General features: G+C 47.6%; 5 protein-coding genes across 5 annotated transcripts; 3 read left to right on the forward strand and 2 right to left on the reverse strand.

Moving 5' to 3' along the window:
• Positions 1 to 3,319: 3,319 nt before the first annotated feature.
• On the reverse strand, positions 3,320 to 4,548 carry F5J12DRAFT_786724 (uncharacterized protein; the record flags this gene model as incomplete). The annotated part of the gene is made up of 7 exons (XM_051743503.1): positions 3,320 to 3,515; positions 3,563 to 3,645; positions 3,760 to 3,905; positions 4,035 to 4,195; positions 4,241 to 4,359; positions 4,431 to 4,440; positions 4,481 to 4,548. The coding sequence occupies 7 exons, from the start codon at positions 4,546 to 4,548 to the stop codon at positions 3,320 to 3,322; spliced, it is 783 nt and encodes a 260-aa protein (XP_051594993.1).
• A 2,657-nt stretch (positions 4,549 to 7,205) lies between these two features.
• On the forward strand, positions 7,206 to 8,746 carry F5J12DRAFT_969072 (uncharacterized protein; the record flags this gene model as incomplete). Its single annotated transcript, XM_051750049.1, has 7 exons — positions 7,206 to 7,288; positions 7,350 to 7,366; positions 7,488 to 7,690; positions 7,746 to 7,823; positions 7,884 to 7,921; positions 8,085 to 8,158; positions 8,252 to 8,746. 7 exons carry the CDS (start codon positions 7,206 to 7,208, stop codon positions 8,617 to 8,619), a joined length of 861 nt encoding a protein of 286 aa, XP_051594994.1. The 3' UTR covers positions 8,620 to 8,746.
• A 2,190-nt stretch (positions 8,747 to 10,936) lies between these two features.
• On the forward strand, positions 10,937 to 12,886 carry F5J12DRAFT_864691 (uncharacterized protein). The gene is made up of 3 exons (XM_051747015.1): positions 10,937 to 10,992; positions 11,049 to 12,459; positions 12,515 to 12,886. The coding sequence occupies exons 2-3, from the start codon at positions 11,059 to 11,061 to the stop codon at positions 12,572 to 12,574; spliced, it is 1,461 nt and encodes a 486-aa protein (XP_051594995.1). The 5' UTR covers positions 10,937 to 10,992; positions 11,049 to 11,058; the 3' UTR covers positions 12,575 to 12,886.
• A 2,042-nt stretch (positions 12,887 to 14,928) lies between these two features.
• Positions 14,929 to 16,759, forward strand: F5J12DRAFT_864697 (uncharacterized protein). Its single transcript, XM_051747016.1, has 4 exons — positions 14,929 to 15,008; positions 15,065 to 15,221; positions 15,275 to 15,742; positions 15,808 to 16,759. Exons 1-4 carry the CDS (start codon positions 14,947 to 14,949, stop codon positions 16,531 to 16,533), a joined length of 1,413 nt encoding a protein of 470 aa, XP_051594996.1. The 5' UTR covers positions 14,929 to 14,946; the 3' UTR covers positions 16,534 to 16,759.
• Positions 16,760 to 16,955: 196 nt separating this feature from the next.
• On the reverse strand, positions 16,956 to 17,981 carry F5J12DRAFT_898007 (Alpha/Beta hydrolase protein; the record flags this gene model as incomplete). The annotated part of the gene is made up of 6 exons (XM_051748077.1): positions 16,956 to 17,069; positions 17,124 to 17,171; positions 17,225 to 17,321; positions 17,375 to 17,555; positions 17,611 to 17,742; positions 17,801 to 17,981. 6 exons carry the CDS (start codon positions 17,979 to 17,981, stop codon positions 16,956 to 16,958), a joined length of 753 nt encoding a protein of 250 aa, XP_051594997.1.
• Between the last annotated feature and the right edge of the window lie 1,945 nt (positions 17,982 to 19,926).

The following is a 19,926-nucleotide window of genomic DNA, read 5'->3' on the forward strand; positions in this document are numbered from 1 at the left end:
TAGTGGGCAAGCTGCTTGCAGCTTGTTGGAAAATTATGGCATGTCAGGATGCTTGCCTCAATATTTTGCTGTGATCTGATCAATATGTTGTGATGCTATACATGCTATTGGTGTTGGGCCCATCTTATGTTGTGACAGGGGTGGATCTTACTAGATGGACCTGTCCTTGTTTTATGACAATATAAAAGATATTACTGAAGGGCCCATCCATACATTATGACAATATAAATAATACTGCTGAAGGGCCTGTCCTTATGTTGTGACCACATAAATGATACTGCTGAAGGGCCCTTCCATATGTTGTGATGCTATAAATGATATTACTGATGGGCCTGTCTTTATGTTGTGACAGGGGTGCATCTTACTAGACAGGCCCATCTATGTGTTGTGACACTGTAAATGATATTACTGACAGGCCTGTCTTTATGTTGCAACAGGCATACATGTTGCTATTGATGGGCCTGTCTTATGTTGCAACAGGGGTGTATCTGACTAGATGGGCCTGTCCATCTGTTGTGACAATGTAATTGATAATACTGACTGGCCTGTCTTTATGTTGTGACATGGGTGCATCTTACTAGATGGGCCTGTCCATGTGTTGTGACTTGAAGGGCCTGTCTTTATGTTGTGACAGGTACATCTTACTATGGACAGGCCCACCCATGTGTTGTGATGGTATAAATGGTATTATGGAAGGGCCCATCCATATGTTGTGATGCTATAAATGACATTACTGATGGGCCCATCTTTATGTTGTGGCAGGGATGCATCTTACTAGATGGGCCTGTCTGTGTGTTGTGACACTCTCAATGATATTACTGATGGGCCCATCCTTATGTTGTGACAGGCATACATCTTGCTATGGACAGGCCCATCTATATGTTGTGACAGGGGTATATTATCCCACAGATGGGCCATTGAAGGCTGAGTAGGTCTGGTAGAGTGCACCATGGGTGTCATTAAGGTAGGACTTAGGTGGGGTTAAGTTGATCTGCTGTGTCTCTTCAAGACAAAGGTGATACACTGCCATAGGATGGTGTGTGCAGTCCGTAACTTCTGTTTCATCAACCATATCTGTGCTGACAAGTCTGTGTGTGGGTTTTCTACTTGCACACCAGTCTGGGCTAGAGTGCCAGCTTTCAAGTGAAGCTTCTGCTTCTGACCCTGCACATGACTTGGACAGCAAGATGTTGGAATTGCAGAATGGGAATACAGAGTTATACAGCATGTATGAGGCATCGTTTTTGGTGTGTGGTTTTGCAGTGAGTATGTAGAGTCCAGTCTTCTTACAAGTAGTGACTCCAACAGTTCCTGACTGGCTGCCAACCAGCTGACACTTATCTTGTTCAAAGGTGAATCATACTCCCTGACTGGTGAGGGATGATACTGACAGCAAGTTTGAGCTTAAAGACAGTATGTAGTAGACATCATGTAGGGTGATGCAACTTTTCTGTCTGTCCCCAAGGTCCATATCAAGAGTTACATGGCCAACTGTGGCTGCATGCACAGTGTTTCCATTTGCAACTGTGATAGGCTGCATAGGTGAAAGCCATTTAAGTGAGGTGAACCAACTGTATTGACAGCTCATGTGAGCAGAGGCTCCAGAGTCAAGGATCCAGTGCATGCATGGAGGATGGCTGTGTGCATGTGCTAAAAAGAGGCAGAGTGGTGCATTGTACTTGGAGGATACATGTGCAAACTTGGCAGCAAGTTCATCCTTTTCCTTCTCTCCTGCCTTTCCCTTGTCATCTATGTCATGTTTTTTTGAAGCTTCATCAGCTTTCTTTTTTCAACATTCATCTTCACTGTGTCCTCTCTTTTTGCAGTACCCATACTTGATCTTTTTTCTGTCATCATTTGCTTTTGACTTTTGCTGAGCAGGCATCCTGGAGACAAGTGCAATTTGCCCACTGGAGGCAAGTTGATGTGACTTCTCCTCAATTAGAACCTGTGAGATCACTGAGTTGATTGATAGTTTGTTATTTGAAGATGTCAAGATTGTGCAGAGTGTTGCATAGGAGGGTGGTAAGGAGATTACCATAGCAATGGCTACAAGGGAGTCGTCAAGAGTTTGGCCAAGTGACTTTAGTGTGCACACTTTGTGCCACATCACATTTAGCTGGCTTTCCATTGGACTGTCATCTAAGAGCATGCCATGGAACAGCTCACCTATTAGATAGGCTATAGTCTGCTTGCTGTGCCCTTTGTACTGCTGACACAACTTTTTCCAGATTTCACCCACTGTCATCACATGAAGAACTCCAGTGAGGGGTTCATCTTTCAGTGTGAGTATGATCTGGGCTTGTGCCTCTTTGTCCTTTATCAACCAGTCCATATGGCCATTAGGGTTGACTTTAGGATCAGGCACTGTAGTTGTGTTTCCACCAGCAACTTTCCATAGGTCTCATATGTTGAGCACCATGCAGATCCTTACTTTCCATGTCTGGAAATTTGAGCCATCATCTTCAAGTGATGGTATGTCATAGAGATGACATGAGGCCTGCTTAGCTCTGTATGCCAAGCTAGCTCTGAATGGCAAGTCTTACTTTACTCATAAGTCAAACTATGGACTTAATGTCCAGGTAAGAGACACTTTCTTATGTGAGATAGGCCTAACCATATCATAGATTGGAAACCTCCCTTCAAACCTTCATATTGTGGATTATTCACATGGCATGACAGGATCAGCTCATGATACTTGGGCATTTGAGCATACAGGAGCAGCCAAATACCCAGATTGGTTTTTTTATGGAGAGGAGTTTGCATGGCTGACTCAGCCTATGGTATCTCTCCACAGACCATTCCTGTCCACAAAAAGCCAGCAGCATTACTTCCAGAGAATGCTGCATTTGACTATGCTGTTGCCAATATTTGGGTTCACTCTGAACATTGTATGGGTGCATTGAAAGGTTGATTTCAATGCCTTCATGGTCTTCAGGTGAATATCAACTCTAATTCACAACACATTGCTGCCTGCCAATGGATCTCTGTTTGCATTGTCTTGCACAATCTGATTAAAGTGGAGGGTGGAAGACATGGTGCATATTTTGCCTCACAACATGGAAGGGAAGAGGAGGAGGAGGACAGAGGACCACATGAGGAGTTTCCAGAGAGGGTTAATCCTGAGGGTGAGGCCAAACACAAAGAGCTAGTGGAGGAATTATTTGCCTTTCAGAATATGTAAACCACATTAACCCAAAGAGATCAATTAAGTATGCAAGCAAAGGAATGACTACTGTAGGTGACAAAGAGTGGCAAAGGTCAGAAATCCAAGTTCCAGCCAGGAGTGACTACTGTAAGTGATAAAGAGTGACAAAGGTCAAAAATCCAAGTTCCAGTCAGGAGAGTACTGTTGAGCTTGCTTTCCAGGATGTTCACCACCCTCCAACTTCCTCAACTCCTCTTGATACTCCTCCCAATCCCACACATCTGCTCTGAACTCCTCCAAAAGCAGCTGGTGCTTTTTGATGATCAGCTCCTCCTGAATATGAGCATTGATGGCATCAGTATTTGACCTGGAATGTACATGAGAAATATGACCAAAGCAAAGGGTAAAGCTTACTTGTGAATGTCCATCAGTGTATCCTCAATGGTACACTTCTTTGTCACCTTCTGAATGTGTTCCTTGGCCTTGAGAACACTCTCCTGTGATATCAATGATGGCCATGGCATGGCATGCAGAGGGGTAACAGGGGTAGGCTGCGACTGAGAAGAGGGGGGTGCAAGGTTCTCCTTCTGGACAGCAGATCATTGGGCCACATCCAGTGCATCCTGCAAAGTCTGGATCTCCTGGCACTGAGAGTCAGTCAACCCAAGATCATCATCATGCTCAGCTGTCTCATCAGTAGCTGCAAGAGGTTGCATGATCAGTGCCCTCTTTCTGGAGGGCCCAACACCCATAGTGACTGCAATGGGGTTTTTGTTAGGTTTCATAGCCCAGATGCAATGGAGATCAGGGAAGAAAGGGAACTGAGATAATATCATCTAGAATGATAATGATTTAGCTTGATGAGGGCACATGTGAAAGTACTTACCCCAGATGTTTCTTGCTTCTGTAGGAGTGCCCTTGTTTGGCCCAGTAGCCTCAATGAAGTATGTACAGGTCTCTACATCCATACCATCCTCAGCATCAGTGCCAATGCCCTCCCCAGCAATAGCATGCTTCTTCACATGCTGCTTGTACAGTTTCATGAGCCTACAAGAGAGATTAGTCTCATCTAGTAACCTAAACTTGACATACCCTTCATATTTGTGTTTAATCTGATCCCTGGTGGTTGCAGCATCCATGCTGTACAGCTCAAGCAGCAGGACAGAGCCAATGTGCCAAAAAATGCTGGCTTTCATCTTGCCTGAAGTGTTCTACATACAATTCCATGTTAGCAATGCAGTAGGTATGGCTAGTGGGTCACTTACCTCATGCTTGGACTTACCACACAAAACCTTTAGATTTTGAGGCTGTGTGATCTCTGATATTAGTCACCAAACAAGTGTGTGGTCATTGGCATCCCATGTGATGGGTGGCAAGGTCACTTTGGGCTTCTTGGCCATTGAGGGAGGAGCAGGCAAGTGTCTGAGGGCACACAGTGATTACCCTAACCCATCAAATTTCCTAACCAGTATTAAAAATTATTTACTTGTGCTAAGTAGGGTCATGTGACAAACAGTGAAAGTGAAAGTGAACACAAGCACAAAAAGTGGCAACTCTGAGCTCCCCTATTAAACAAACAAAAATAAAACAGTTGATTGTGCAACTTTTGCAGTAATGCACAGAAAATTTGCAGGTGGCTGTGCCCACAGCTACTGACTAAGCAGGGCATGTGCATGGGGGAGCAGGCAAGTCAGGGCTACACACACTCCTTGCCTGTTCCTCAGGACTCATTTCAATGCTACTGTAAATAACCCATGTAATAATGGGTATTTTGCCAAGAAACAGGCCCAAATTCACTAGACCAGTGATGACTTGTGGTGCAGAGTGCAGTCACATGAATTTGCAGGTGGCAATGCCATGGGAATTTGCTGCCATCAGGTGGGAGGGGTGGGGGAGGGGGTCAAGTGTTCAAGCAGGCCCTGTGGAGCATCATGGCCTCATGGATTGGGCAGGATGACTGGGGAGGGTGCTGATGAACTGTGCTCACATCCTGCCTATGTTTATCTATTTTATCTGCCCTCCTAGCTAGTGCAAAGTGGTGCAAAGTGGCTGTGTTAAAAATTATGCAGGGGTAGTATAAAAAGTTGCACAGGAGCAGTACTGCAAAAGTTGCACAATCAGGTGTTTTATTTTTGTTTGTTTAATGTTACAGATGCAATGTCATAGCATCATAGTTCAAAGGCATCAGTTAATGGATTATGGGGCAGGAGAGGGTGGCATATGAGCAGTCATTTATAATGTGGTGGATGGGTGGGGTGTGTAATGACAAAGAGCCACAAACATGCCCTCTCTGGTGGAACACATACACCAGCAAAGGACAGGAAACCATACAATGATGATTGTGTAGTGCATCAACACACATCACTCAAAGCAAGCTACTATGCAGAACCAAATTGTGATGACCAGCAATAGCTCTAAGTTGCTTCAATGTCAAATACAGATATTGTTCAACAAGCTTGCAAACAGAGTCTGCACAACATACCAGCATGGAGCCTTCAAGGTCTGCTGACCCAGCACAAAAATCATCATACACAGTAACACACTCAAATGCATATTCTCACCACAGGAACTCATAAGAGAGCACAGAACCATCACTGACTCCAGTAACATCAATATACAAGTGGCACATGCCACTGTCCATGAGATGTGCACAATCTCCCATGTGCCTCCATGTAGTCTGCTAGACACAATGTACATCAACAAAATCCCTATCATGAATCAAGTTAACCCCAGAGTTCCCACCCCTGACACATGACCAGAGGTCAGCCTGGCATGATCAACCCTGACAAAGAGTTTACAGACCTGGGCCTAACAGCATCCAGGAATTATGGTTGGGGTAACAAGAAGAGAAGAACAACTTGATCGAGAAACTCGATTTTTGTTTCTCTCAAGTAAAGCCACGAGTAGTTGCTAGTAAAGATCAATGTATAGTGGTCTTGAAGATTACCTTTTTTGTGTCCAGTCTGGCAGCTCATTTATACCAACACACTGATGTCTCGCTCAGCATGTCACCTTCCAGTATCAAATATCAATTTAGGTATTGGTACTAGACATAACTTGTATTTAGTCTACTCAGTCCTTCGACTATGGTTTACAAAAACTTGAACACCACTATGCATTCACGTATGCACGACGGATCCGAACAATTTCGGGACGATAACAATTATATTGGTTAGCCTAGGTTAGCCTCACGAGGGGTTTGTATGACAGCTGGAAGTCCGCATCAGTGAAGAAAAAAAGTTTACAGCGCCTAGGGTTGTCGAGCCTGAGGCAGAATATAGTAAGGCCAGACACAGAGGTTCTTCGCTAGGCTCAAGTTCGTTGTTTCTCAGTCTTCCCCCATGGGCCCACATGACCAGATTCTAGGTAGGCTATCCTGTTTAGCTTTTCGAGCTGATCAAGTTGACACAATCAGGTCCTCTTCTAATAGGGATTCTTTGTGCGTACCATGTTTCTATTTGTAATACCTACTGCAATGCTGACCGCCCACCACTGAAGTCAATACCTATTTGTATGGGATCGTCACATACCAATTCGCATTATATTACCGAGCGGGTGAGTACAATTCCTGTTACAGGCGTTCCCATCACCCATATCTTACCCATAGATTTCAACGATCGACTTGCCGTGAAGTCTTTGTCATTCCCCGCTGATATGCTGCTCTTGCTCACGTCCTATTCGCAGATGTGTGGTGGCATTCTTGCTCGTCCTTGACATAGTTCATAGTATAGCGTAAGTCTCATGTGGTAGGGGCTGCGTCAGTAAGCATCCTCACAGTGTTCTTCAGGTTAATCTATATGGTTTGGGTGTACATGTGCGTCTGGGCCCTCTCATGCTTCAAGGGGTATCAAATCTCCTGTTAGGGTTGCGAACTACACAAATCCAACCACATTGCAGTGTGAGGAGTTGTCACCCGCTCTTCCATTACATTGACTAACTGCTGCTGCTGCACTTGTAACACAAACATTTCTCGGTGACCGGTATGTGTCCACAACAGCGTTGCCAAGCTGCTTACAGTCGTTGGCACAGGATATACCGCCTTACCCACAACAAAGTAATGTACGGTATTGTCATCACGATGGCTCTCCCCACATTTGGTCTTGGAATAGCTTGTGGTATCGAAGCATGGTTCATCCATGTGTAGGTTGTTCTTGTTCCGATTGCCGTGCAGAATGATATTGACACGGTTATTTTTCCTCAGGCTTGCTGATATGCCACGTAATCAATGGCCTTGCGACAGCCTGGATTGTGATGCAAGTGATCGTGGACACATTCTTAACCGGTCAGCATCTGTGTCCCGTCCCATGACTTTGCCACCAATTTTTGTCACACCTCCTAGTTACATTATCTATTATTCTCGCTCGTGCGAAGTCGGGTTTGCCCACGACGGACAGCGTGCTCAGGCGTTTGATACGCGGGGCTATCCAAACCGGCTTGTTTGCAATTATATTCTCCTTGGGCGAGTTGATCACTTTCCTGCTGCTTCCAAATGCAAACTTCTATGGCATGTTCGGCGTTCCAGTTGGTCGAATCTACTCCAACGTGAGTTTCTTTTTCAGGCCTGTATCATCATCATACCGATAATGAACATCGACAGACTTTGCTTGACACACTTCCGGTGCGTGAGAAGCTTAAAAAGGAACTATCAAGTACTGCGTTCAACAGGGCATCGCAGGTACGTCGGCATCATATCAGAGCAGCGTCCACCACCATCTCATTGGTGACCGACCAATAGGTGATGGGTTGGGTGCCGATGACAAGAGAGATACCAGGGTCTGTGGCCACTAACCTTCACCTTGAAGTCTACCACAGCTTGCATGAAAGTTCAGATGTTGCAAGTACATATAATGGGGAACTGAAGCACACCAGCATAAATCAGCAATATTAATCATAGATTGTCGTTCGTTGCCTAGTAATCAAGTTGTTGTCTTCGCAGTCCCGCACTTACCTTCGGTGGCCCAGAACCGAAGCTCGATCGGCTCGTCTTTCTCCCTAGGCCCACAACACATAGTGAGCTCTCACCGACGAAATGAGCAATGCCTATCCATATGCTTTGGACCTGAATTGCTCTAGGCTTCATAACTCTCCAAGATCGTCCCTGAGGCATCATCGGCCTGCCAAACGCAGCATCAGTCGTCATCCACCCGCAAATCACACGGCCGGATGTCTTTCACGACTCAGAATTGGGAGGAGAATCGGAAGATGGCGAATGGGGAATGGTCGACGGGATGAGGCTGTGGAAGAATGACGCATTGATGCAGCATCTGTACGGGACGGCTTCGTTCTGGGGCGACGAAATCCTCGAGGACGAGTACTTCAAATTGAATCTTCTTCTGCTTAATTGCCCAATCCGAAATACAGACGATCGGAACGATGCACTCTGGCTAGCCCAGACATACTTCATGATTCACCAGTTCTCCCGCGCAGAAGGATTGCTGCCGCATTCGTTCCCTGTTATCGTTCTCTCGTAACCAGAAGAAACTAAGGGACTGTTCACCCGAGGGGAGGCGTGTTTGGAATAGGGAATAGTAAGCCGTGCTTGAACCGTGCTGTTTCTTGTACCGTCTGGATATCTCCAATCTGGGAGTACCACCTGGTACGTGGGGCCATCCGCAAATCAGTCGGAGACTCATAATCCTCGACCTTTCATCATTTGGACAGCTTTCATTACCACGGGACTGCGCGTTTGATGTCGGGTCGAAGTTATCCGATACAGATATGTAAACTCGCCAAGTACTTATATCGCCTATACAATGGTCAGTTAATTATGTCTCTAAGTATTGGTCTGGAGGCACTGACGTGCAGTCATGGGGCGCAAATGGATGGTATATTCCTGATTTCTGTGATGCGAACGTGTGCCTTTGGTACTGGTGTCGGAGCTGTGCGTCCTAGGTCCTCGCTCGATGATCACGAATTCTGTAACCACATACGTGTGTTCGTACCCTTTCCTCATGGATGGGTGTTTCGTCGTTCCCTAATCGCGCAGATTATAATCCATACTCTTTGGTGAAGGCGGATCTAGGTGATTCCCGTCTTAACACACGGTGGTATACACATGACAAGGGCTTGGAAAGGGTTTTGTAGTATAAACTGTGTCATCACTAACCAAGTAGTCTACCGCCAACAAAGTGCGACCTTGCGACCGTCCACTTCCTCGTCGAATTGACCTCACATTGTGTGAGGCATGTAGGCACCTTCCGCTGACTTTGCGTTAAGTTGCTGTGTCAATCCGGAGGAGATCAATTTGACAATTCCTCAAATGAACATGTGAAAAGATCACCTCAACACAACCATTCGTGTGGGCTCTGAAATCCCCATTTCTTTTGTACGTTTTTACGCAATATTTGCATTGTATCTTCACACGAAGAAGACGTTCTATAATGTGATGGACGACGTTTCCCCAATGCAATACCTTGGAACATCCAGGCCAGAGGCAAGGAGCACGATCACGATGCTTGTAGATATGATCGCATAGGGGAAGATGAGTGTAGAGCGACTTCGTCGTCGCCTCCAAAGGGAACGTGCTTACCCATTCAGCCACATGCTTGCAGATCAGTTTCAAGTTGTGGGGGGGACTCTATTACAGGCTATGCTTGGATCTCTTGACTATCACCGCTGGCGCAACCCTGTGAAAGTCACTGTCGTGGAGATACGCCTTATTTCGGGCGCGGCGCACGCTAATCTACATCCAACCTACTATGCTGCTTGCTTGGACGATAACAAAAAGGGATCAGGACGTCGTTTCCCGTTCGCAGGACTTTGTCTTGAACACATCCACACGTGCATTGATGAGGAGCCCGTTGGCCCAATGTGCTTCGTGGGTGTTGGCTTGGGTGAGGTGTCTACCTGCAACATGGTTGTTCGGCAGGATCGGAGGTTCGAGAAAGGTATTAAGTTGGGCAAGTTCCACTTCGGAGGATCTACCCACCGCGTCATCTTCCGACCTGGCCTGACCGTGATTCCGATTGAGCAACATGGTAGACCCTGGAAGGGTCGAAGATGCGGGTCGGCAAGGATGTCCTCACCGTAACAGGGTAGAATTGAAAAGACAGCGTCGCCCGCATGTGTCTCGTGTGTACGATAGCAAAGTTAAATCGGTGTCTTAAGCAGTTATGAAAGTGTTCGAATGGTCGTAGTATTTCGTAAGACTTTTGAAGGATGCCGTCCTCCTAGCATTCTGAAATCACATAAGGCAACGAGGGCCACGACGTTTGACGCATCGTGGAAGATACCTACTTATATTGTAACAGCTGGTGCTCAAAACAAGTAACATTGTGCCGACGAAATACCCAGTTGGGTCACCTTCCAACTGTATAATCTCAGACGACAAGATTTTTCTTTAAAGCTCAGCGTCAAGGTAGCGTCTGATAAATGAGTGTGCACCACAGCCATATAGCACTGACGTAATCGGCAGCTAGGACTTGAACGTGGTTCACGTTATACGCAGGTCGTTTTCAGTCCTATTGCCTCAACGCGGGACGCCTTGAGCTGAAGTGTAGGGAATAGAAAAATGGTGTTGAAACCGTTAGTGTCTACCGGAGCACGTATGTATGACGTACGTACTATGACCACGGTCGAAAAGTGTTGGGATGCATCAGAGTGGTTGACAATGAACCACCAGGCAGTCCAGTGACCTCGCATATGCAATCTTGAGGTCCCTCACCAGGAATAGAATTTCCTGGGCCATGGGCTACGAGACCAAAGAACCTTGTAGCGCCACGTGACTGTCGGTAGCAAACGTAAGAATCGACAGTAAGCGAAACCGGCCCTCCGTATGGGCGTGGCGCACTGCCTCCTTCGTCAGTCACTCGAATCACGCGCTTTACTTCAGTTTTCAGCTTCAGGTCTCATCATCCTTTGAACTTCCCGTAGATAACACTGACAGTAATTACTATCACAGTGACGCATCTATGGATGATCTTGCTGAAGCCCGAGCCGAACTGACACTGTTGGAAGAGCAAGAACGGCAACTGTTCGAACGCCTTCGAAACGTTCGCACTGCTGTTCAGGTGCAGAGGAACAGGATCGACCAACTTCTCAAGCACGTTACCAAACCCTCTATTAACCGTCTTCCTATCACAGTTCTTTACCAGATAATCCATTTGGCAGACGATGAATATGGTCTCCTGGATGGTGCCCCACTACGCGCCAAGAGGCGGTTGGCTAGTGTGTCACGTCGTTGGAGAGACGTGATTTTGACGTCTCCAGGTTTCTGGACCACTATTGCGATATGTCCCTCATGGTCTCCCTCTCTCATGAGAGTGTACGTGAAGAGAAGTCGTGAATGTCCACTCAACATCCAAATACGGTGGTGGCTTTCCCGGGACCAATTGCCGAAGTTCTTTGAACTTCTTGGTCTCGTTATCTCTTGTGGATACCGCTGGCGTAGCCTCATAATTCAGAATAACAACAAAGACGTGGAACAAGGCATCATCAAAAGCGTTTGGAACGTGATGTTTCCCTCTTTGAAACATGTCTCCATATATGTGACACAAAAATTGGACTATCCACCATTTTTGCATTCGCGAAATGCTCATGCACTTGAATATTTGGACCTTGGGAATAACATCGGACTTGATAACTTCTCGGTTGCTGCTAGCCTCAAATCCCTTAGGCTGCGGTGTTCTCCATTGACAGCACCTTTGCCATCGATAATGTCACTTCGAATGCTCACAATGACTGGATCAAGCTGTGGAGCCCTACCTCTTGACAGTATCCACTTGCCACTTCTCGAGTCTCTGACGGTCATGCTCGAGGATCCCCAGTCATTTTTGGCGGCCATTGTGGCCCCAAACCTCGGTTATTTCGCCTACTCGCCTCTGCAGCTCACCACCAGATGGTCGGGAATATTCACGGACCTTTCGGATAAGTTCCCAAACGTTCAGCATCTCTGCCTTCGGCATCCTAGGAGCTCTCTTAACGGTGCGGACATTGGCGACGCTGCAGCTGTCTGTGCGACGTTTCCTGGTGTACATCATATAGAAGTGAACGTGCCTGCATTCCAGGCCTTTTGCTTAGCGGAACAGGAAGGTGGCACTCTGTCCATTGCAGACCGCTGGACGCACCTCGAGCACTTGTCCCTCGAAATGGTCGACCACAACCATCCCGGAATTAGGTTCGTGGAATGGCTTCGCGCTCGAAGACTCGAGGGCCGACCCGCTTTGCAAGTGACATTGTCGAAGTTCGATGCTGCGCGTCTACCAAATGGCCGATGGTTGATCTCATTGTACAACTCGCTACATGAGTATTGCCTACTAGAATTGAAGAACGTTCCACTGATGTTTAATTTGACTGTGCGCACATCTGATCCAGTACGTGTTCCATCCGTGCATGCGAAGCGCAAACCCATTTCCTTGTCTCTTGTAGACTTCTCTTCATGACGTCTATGGAATCCTCCGACCATGGGTATCCTTGGATGGCCAGTAGGCACTGAACTTGCATGCGCAAGGACCAGGCCAAGGGTAGCCTGTACACTCACATTTACCTGCTGTCCCCCATTTTCACATATTAAGCAAGTCGTGTATTCAGGCTCTATGTTATACTTTGTTTTCGCTGCGGCAGCGCACGGAACATATGAGCTTGGGAGTCAAAGCGACAGCCTATGTCACAGGAAGCTAGTGACAAGCAGGCAGAACCTCGTAAACTTGTGAGGATGTCCTTTTTTGTAAATAGTAAATCATCGCCTGTACCTATACTGCGTCACGCTCGACTTTCGAGCCCCAGGGACATACTCACCCTAAAAATCTGCAGCGGAGAAACATTCAATTACATCAATCGACCGTACCTCCAATTACGACGCACTGAAGTCCCCTTCCTATTCCGCTTCCCTCGCATTCACAGATCCATACCTTCACTCTTCGACTCTCAATATCCCAGCGACCTTCTGAACAGCCTCAATGCCCCCTGATATAAAATGCTTTTGCAAAAATACGATATAGAGGCTTCACCTGCCACACGAAATCCGGATTCTAAGAGGCGTGAATTTCCAGGAGTATGTCCTCTGTGGATCGTGCGGTCAAACAGCGAGATTTGCGTTTGCAAGAGTTTTGATACTTGAATTGCCGATGTCGCAGTGACCTTGTGTGACAGATACCTCGAAGAGTCGACAAAAGATATTTAGATGTAAGTACCGCGGGTAATCACCAGGACGAAATCCATGACCTCTGAAGCTTCGCCGTACTGACACGAAATGAAAAGGAAACCTTTGGTGTATGGGACGTGAGTGGGAATTACACGGTCGTTCACGGACGTCGGGAGGCTTTGGAAATGAGCGAACCTGTTCGATGTCGTGAATGTGTGGTGCGATAGTGCCTAGTAATAGTTCCCGCGAAGGCTAAGACTTTCAGCCTTGAGAAACCGAACTCATACTCAAGTATCCCACCACGAGTGAGAAAGTTGACACGAAAACAGGTACGAACAATTCAGCCTTGTTCAGCATATCGAGGAAAAAAAACACGAGTGCGAGCCCGGATTCGGTTGCCACCAGCTCCGTCACGACACTGGACTCAGCAAAAGGTGCAGGAGAGCGGCGAGTTACTGAGCATTCATGAAGGTGTTCGAAATGGCCGTAGTGATTCATAAGACTTTCGAAGGTTGCCGAGTGGCTCCCAATGAGCGAAGCTCATCATGCCCGATACCGACTAATACCGTAACTTGGGATCGCTGTGTTGAACGAACGTAGGTGCATAGGCGGTCCTAGGTTTGTCCTAAAGCTAGGCCTTCAGACTCGATCCCATAGCTTGTAGCGTTCACAGGTCACTCTCCTACTGTGCGATCTTATCCGGCTAACCCCTTCGATAAAACTTCGCATCAGGAAATATATCTGATAAAAAGACTGTCACGGAAAGGTACATACAACGCTAGTACACTCACGAAAGCGTCCACGCACAAAGTGAAAACGCGGTTCTCGTGTGTGCGGGTGGTAGTCAGTCAGTGCCATTGTCTCAACGCCGGACGCCTTGCACTGAGGCGTAGACAACTTGTGAAGGTCGGCTCAGGGGTGGGTGTCAGTCGGTGCCATTAACGCCTAACGCCTTACGCTGAGGCCTAGGCAACTCGTATAGGGGTAGTAGCCAGTCAGCTCTATTAATACCTCGACGTCGAATAGGCACCCGTAAAGGTCGCTGTAGGGGCGATAGTGAGTCAGCTCCACTGATGCCTTAACACCAGATGCCTTGTGCTGAGGCGTAGGCAGCTCGTAAAGGTGGGTGCTACGTGTCTGACAAAAGAGTGAAGCAGAAAGGTGCACCGTGGTTATGCAGTGCTAACACACTCGACAGCGGTTCACGCCCCCCATGTGGTGTAAATGTATTTTGAAAACACTGCCCGTGACGCACACAAGTTGGGGGGATTCCGAGGTGGCTCATGCTTGTTGTCAGCCCCATTGCCTCGACGCCCGACGGCTTGTGCTGAATCGTAGGGAATAGCAAAAATAGCGCTGGTCCTAAAGTCAGGAACCTGCTAAGCACGGTTTATATGTACGTACTGCGAACATGGTCAAAGTATTTGGATCCATCGTAGGGACTCATTCGCATATGTTCAGGCATATTTGGACGGATTGGGCATGAAGACGTCGACAGGTCCAAGGGAAACCCAAGCGGCGCAGAGCAGATAAGCTTTGCGGTCTATAGCGAGCTGCTTGAGAAGCACTGGAACTGCGAGGAGCTGTTGGTTCTGGCCAACTTCGATAGGTGGGGTGTGAAACTTCTAGGGTACCAAACAGATGCACACACTAGTAGGTACTTATTAGTAGGATGACGTCCCGTCGTACCTCCACAAAGGCTGTCAAACCCCCTGCTATGCCAACATCGCTTACTCTTTCTTCAAATCGGAGCGCCAGACTTCCAAAATTGGTACGATGGTGAGCTACCGACGAGTCCCCGGAGATTGTTATTTCTTAAGACTCAAGTATTCTAGGACTTTCGCAGTGATGCACTGCACGCTATCTTTCATTAATATTAGTCTCGCACGAGTTCGAGTTGTCATCCAAATCGTGCCAATAGTAATGCTCCGGTATCTCATGTCGTTCTTCAAATCAGAGAGGCAACCGTCCGAGGTGGGGATTCGCATCAAGGTAATGTCTCTGAAATATATTTCGTTGTCTTACTTGCGCTACAATTACTCTAGCATGTGCACAGAGGGACGCAGCTCGCTATCGCTGCAAGACTCCCTCCAGAGATCATTGTGATGATCCTTCGCAAGATACCTCTACCCTGCTTGTTACCATTAGACTTGTTCTCTTCTACCGTTCTCGCCTCTTCTCCCTGCCAGTCACACATCTTGGATGTTGGTCTTGTTTCGGCCCCTCTCGTTTGCGTGTCTTGGCGCGGCCCAGCTACAGAAGTTCTGTACGAACGGATCATTCTACAGACAACGAAGCAGTGTGAAATTCTACATCGCACCCTTCGGTCCAATCCCTTATTTGGAACATGGGTCAAGGTCCTGCACCTGCCGCACAGCCGAAGAAAAGCGCCAACAGACCTTTCTATATCGCGGCCAACGCCGTCAACTGCCACTGATGATCGGTTACTACAGCTGTCCGCCGACATCTTTAAAGCTTGCGACTTGGTCCAGGAAATCGATATCGTAGCTGAGGCGAGCATCTCCTGCTATTCGCAGGCGGACGTGATTTTAACCCAAGTTATGTCTCTGCGTTGTAGATTGATCTTTTCGCGGATCTGTCGGAGCGCACATATCTACGATCCATTCGTGTCACCGACGTAAACTCCATGCTTTGCAGCCCCAGACCAGCCCGATTTTTTGCTCTGCGAGAACTCACTCTCGATGGGTTTCACTTTGGTAGTTCACAGACAAATTCGAGTGCCGACTCCATCTGGCCTGAGTTTTCGCAGCTCACGAAGCTTCGATTAGAACGCTGTATCCTCTTGGACGAGGATCTAACCCAGATATTACCACGGTCAAATGCAAGGTTGAAATGTCTTGAATTATTTGACACTCGTCACCCCTTCCGAGCGAATAACTTCGAGCTTCCAAATTTTCTAGCTGAATGTCTCGAAGAGCTCTGGATCGAGGATTGCTGGCCGTTTTCGTTTGAATCTTCCTTGCCATTGTATCAATCGTTACGAAGTGTTCATACCGATTGGGATGTTTTTACCAAGGCAGCACCTTTCCTTCCTATTGGTGTCCGGACCATATCCATTTCCGTGCCCATCTCCGCAGCAAGCAGCGCCCCAGACTATGGAAATTTGGAGGCGTCTTTGCAGTCGATATCAAAGGGACTTCCTTCACTCGAGACGGTCACGGTTTTGGGAGACAGCGAGTACCCGTTGCTACAGGACGCGTTGGGCCTGGAGAGGAGTTTAAACCTTGAAGGTGTCAGCCTGAGGGTAGAGTCTGTTCGGCGTGGTCGAGGCGAGCGGGCTTAGCATCGTCAGTCGCCATCGTGGCTTTCGTTACTCGAGTCAACGGAGTATCACACTGGTCAGATTTTGGATGCAACGTCTGGATGTCGTGGCACGGAGCCGGATTGTGACAAGTAGTTTACTTGTTTGAGCTGGAATCAGAGTTTGTCGATCGTTCAGATTATTTACCCTCCATTTGCGACATCTAGACCTTGGCTGGATGCATTATGTCGTCTCACATGGCGCCCCAATGTTCGTGTGACAAGGAATCAGTGGATACATATATCAAACAACTAGGTATAGAAGTGCACACAAACATGGAAAGGGCGCCGGCGCCAGCTAACTCCTGGAAGGAACCAAATTGAGAGATATACGAGATCGAGAAAGAAACAAGATCGAAAGAAACTAAAGACCCGCCTAGCGTGCCGTCATTCCGGCCAAACCCATCATTCTGCTTTGCCTTCGACCTTCCTGGCAACGTTGTCCACGAGCCAGCGATACATGTCTTTGGCGTCGTAGTTCGAGTCGCCCGCCAGGATGCCCATGATTCCCCAGCCAATCTAGTAGGGAACTCGTCGATGAGATATGTAGAAGAGAATAACTGGGAGACATACAATGCCGAAGTGGCTGGTTTCGTCGCTTACAACACCGAGGAACTCACCCTACTCCAAGTGTTGAGCGAAATGAGGAGATGCTGAGACCCGTCACCACGTACCCATTTTGCGGAGTTGACAGCGACCATTCCGTCATTCTCTCCAAAAGCCTTGGGATATTTGGAGCTGGAGCCTTTCTTGATGAATTTATTGGAGATGCTGTCGTCCATCCCATGAGCCGCCAATTTGGCAGAAACAAAAGGCAGACGTACTAAAAGATGTGATTGACGAATGGCTGAAACTTCGACGTAACGCTGTAATACTTGATTCCCGGGACATTTTTGTAGCGAGCATTGAAGTTTTCCATGTGCTCCGGCGTCATATCATTCATGGCCTTTCCAGACCCCGACAGACAGCTAAGCAGGAGTTGGCACGACAATCTACTGACGAAGCCTGAAAAACCATGGACTCAGTGGAGACATCGATGGGGACGCGTATTGCCGCTCACCCAAGCTTTCGGACAACGAAGCGATGGGTGATCCGTAGTGGGGCGTCGATACCGTGGTGATGGACAGTACATTATATCTGAGTCCTGAAAAGTGGACCAGACGTCTGGCGTCGAGGCCACCCATACTATGGCCTGATTCGACAAAACATCAGGACCTGTACGAGAAAAAAAGGAAAAGGAGATGACTGACAAATGAGATGGAGGCCGGGCTTGGCCGAACTAGAACGGAGGTTAAGCAAGTCCTCGATCTGCAAGTCGAGCTGCTTGGCCCTCTCGTCGATACTGCCTGTCATGCTAACTTTCGGCACAATCACTTTGCAGCCTCGGCTGGTCAAATCATCCTTTACGCCATTGAAGTAGCTGAGACCCATCATGCTGTCGGTGCCGACGAATCCGTGACAAAGAACAATGTAGTTGTCGGTAGAGATATCTGTGGTAAGCGATATGTCGGTATGGCATCAAACATTTGGAGCAGCAACAAGGCGTACACGGCATTGTTACTTGAGTTGTGAGGATCGAAGGGGAAACTGTGTAGAGCAGGAGAAGTTTTCGTGGATGCTCTGCAACGGAAGGGAACGCTGCCTTTTAAAGTCGCAATGAGAGTAAAATCGCCCAAACGAGCCAAGTGTGTCTGCCAAGTGTTTGGGGTCTCAAACTACATAACTGCGAGCTGCACGGTGGTGAGTTGGAAACGACATCCTCATGCTAACATCGTGTAGTGGAATAACAAATAACTGCCGGTGGTAATAGGCAATCGTGAACCAGAGAAGGGGCAACTTAACTTCAGCTTTGAAAAGGGTACGGTTGCGAACTGCACGGCCGTGAATTGAGAGAAATGGAAATTTTTCGTGCCGACATCGTGTAATGGAGTTATCCCGAGATGGTAGTGGGCCATCATGAATCAGAGAAGGGACAACTTGACTTCAATTTCATCCAGGCTGCAACTGTGGATAGGGAAGGGGGAAACTAACCTTAACTCAGTAAAGGCTGCCACTGTGCGTGAACTGCACGACCGCGAACTGGAGAACAGCAAAACGTCCTCGTGCTAAGAGCGCCTATGATAAGCACTTCCGTGCAATGAGATTTTCTGCAGGAACATGAAGGCAGAACTTAACTTTAGCCTGGTGAAGGCTGCCACTGTGCGTGAACTGCACGAGTGTGGATTGGGTGCGATAAGTACGTTCCATTCGCATGGGACAACAGAGGCTCACTCGAATACGGCTCGCCGGCGCCAAGGGGATCTCCGGTTAGCGCGAAGAATTTACAAAAGACGCAGACTTGAATGTGAAGAACGTTACATTCGCAAGGGACTCGACAGAACCTTACCCGAATACGGCTCTCCGGCGCCAAATTCTCTTCGATAGACCGCAATGAAAGCAAGAGTTTCCATTTATGATTTATGCTACGGAAAGTCCCCCAGTAGTCCGAAGTATGAAAATGCCAAGGCGATCCGTCTCGCTCACCACCTATTACTTTATTTAGGCATACCTATGATTGCACAAGCGTGCTTTCCATGAATGAGAATGGTCACGTGCGGAGAAAAGACGGCCCCGCCACCGCCACCACGACGGTTCATGTCACGGCAGGTCACGGGGCGCTCATATTATGTAATTCTGTGCGCAATATCAAACTAAGTACTAAGTACTAAGTACGTTACTTACTAAGTAAGTTTCCTTCTCACAATGCTTTATGTTCAGAATTCGGGGAGTACAATGGAACTGGATCATCTCTATGTACCCCAGAGCGAAGTATACCCGACTTCGAAAACCAAAATTGGGGGAGTGTGCATTGCGTAGCAATTGTGTTGTCTGATATTTGACAAGTGCATGTTGTTTTCTATTTGCAAATTCTTCGCGCTAATCGAAGAGAATTTGGCGCCGGAGAGCCGTATTCGGGTAAGGTTCTGTCGAGTCCCTTGCGAATGTAACGTTCTTCACATTCAAGTCTGCGTCTTTTGTAAATTCTTCGCGCTAACCGGAGATCCCCTTGGCGCCGGCGAGCCGTATTCGAGTGAGCCTCTGTTGTCCCATGCGAATGGAACGTACTTATCGCACCCAATCCACACTCGTGCAGTTCACGCACAGTGGCAGCCTTCACCAGGCTAAAGTTAAGTTCTGCCTTCATGTTCCTGCAGAAAATCTCATTGCACGGAAGTGCTTATCATAGGCGCTCTTAGCACGAGGACGTTTTGCTGTTCTCCAGTTCGCGGTCGTGCAGTTCACGCACAGTGGCAGCCTTTACTGAGTTAAGGTTAGTTTCCCCCTTCCCTATCCACAGTTGCAGCCTGGATGAAATGAAGTCAAGTTGTCCTTCTCT

Source organism: Pisolithus orientalis (genome assembly GCF_024613125.1).
Source record: "Pisolithus orientalis strain OTSU chromosome Unknown F5J12scaffold_64, whole genome shotgun sequence".
NCBI classification, from domain to species: domain Eukaryota; kingdom Fungi; phylum Basidiomycota; class Agaricomycetes; order Boletales; family Pisolithaceae; genus Pisolithus; species Pisolithus orientalis.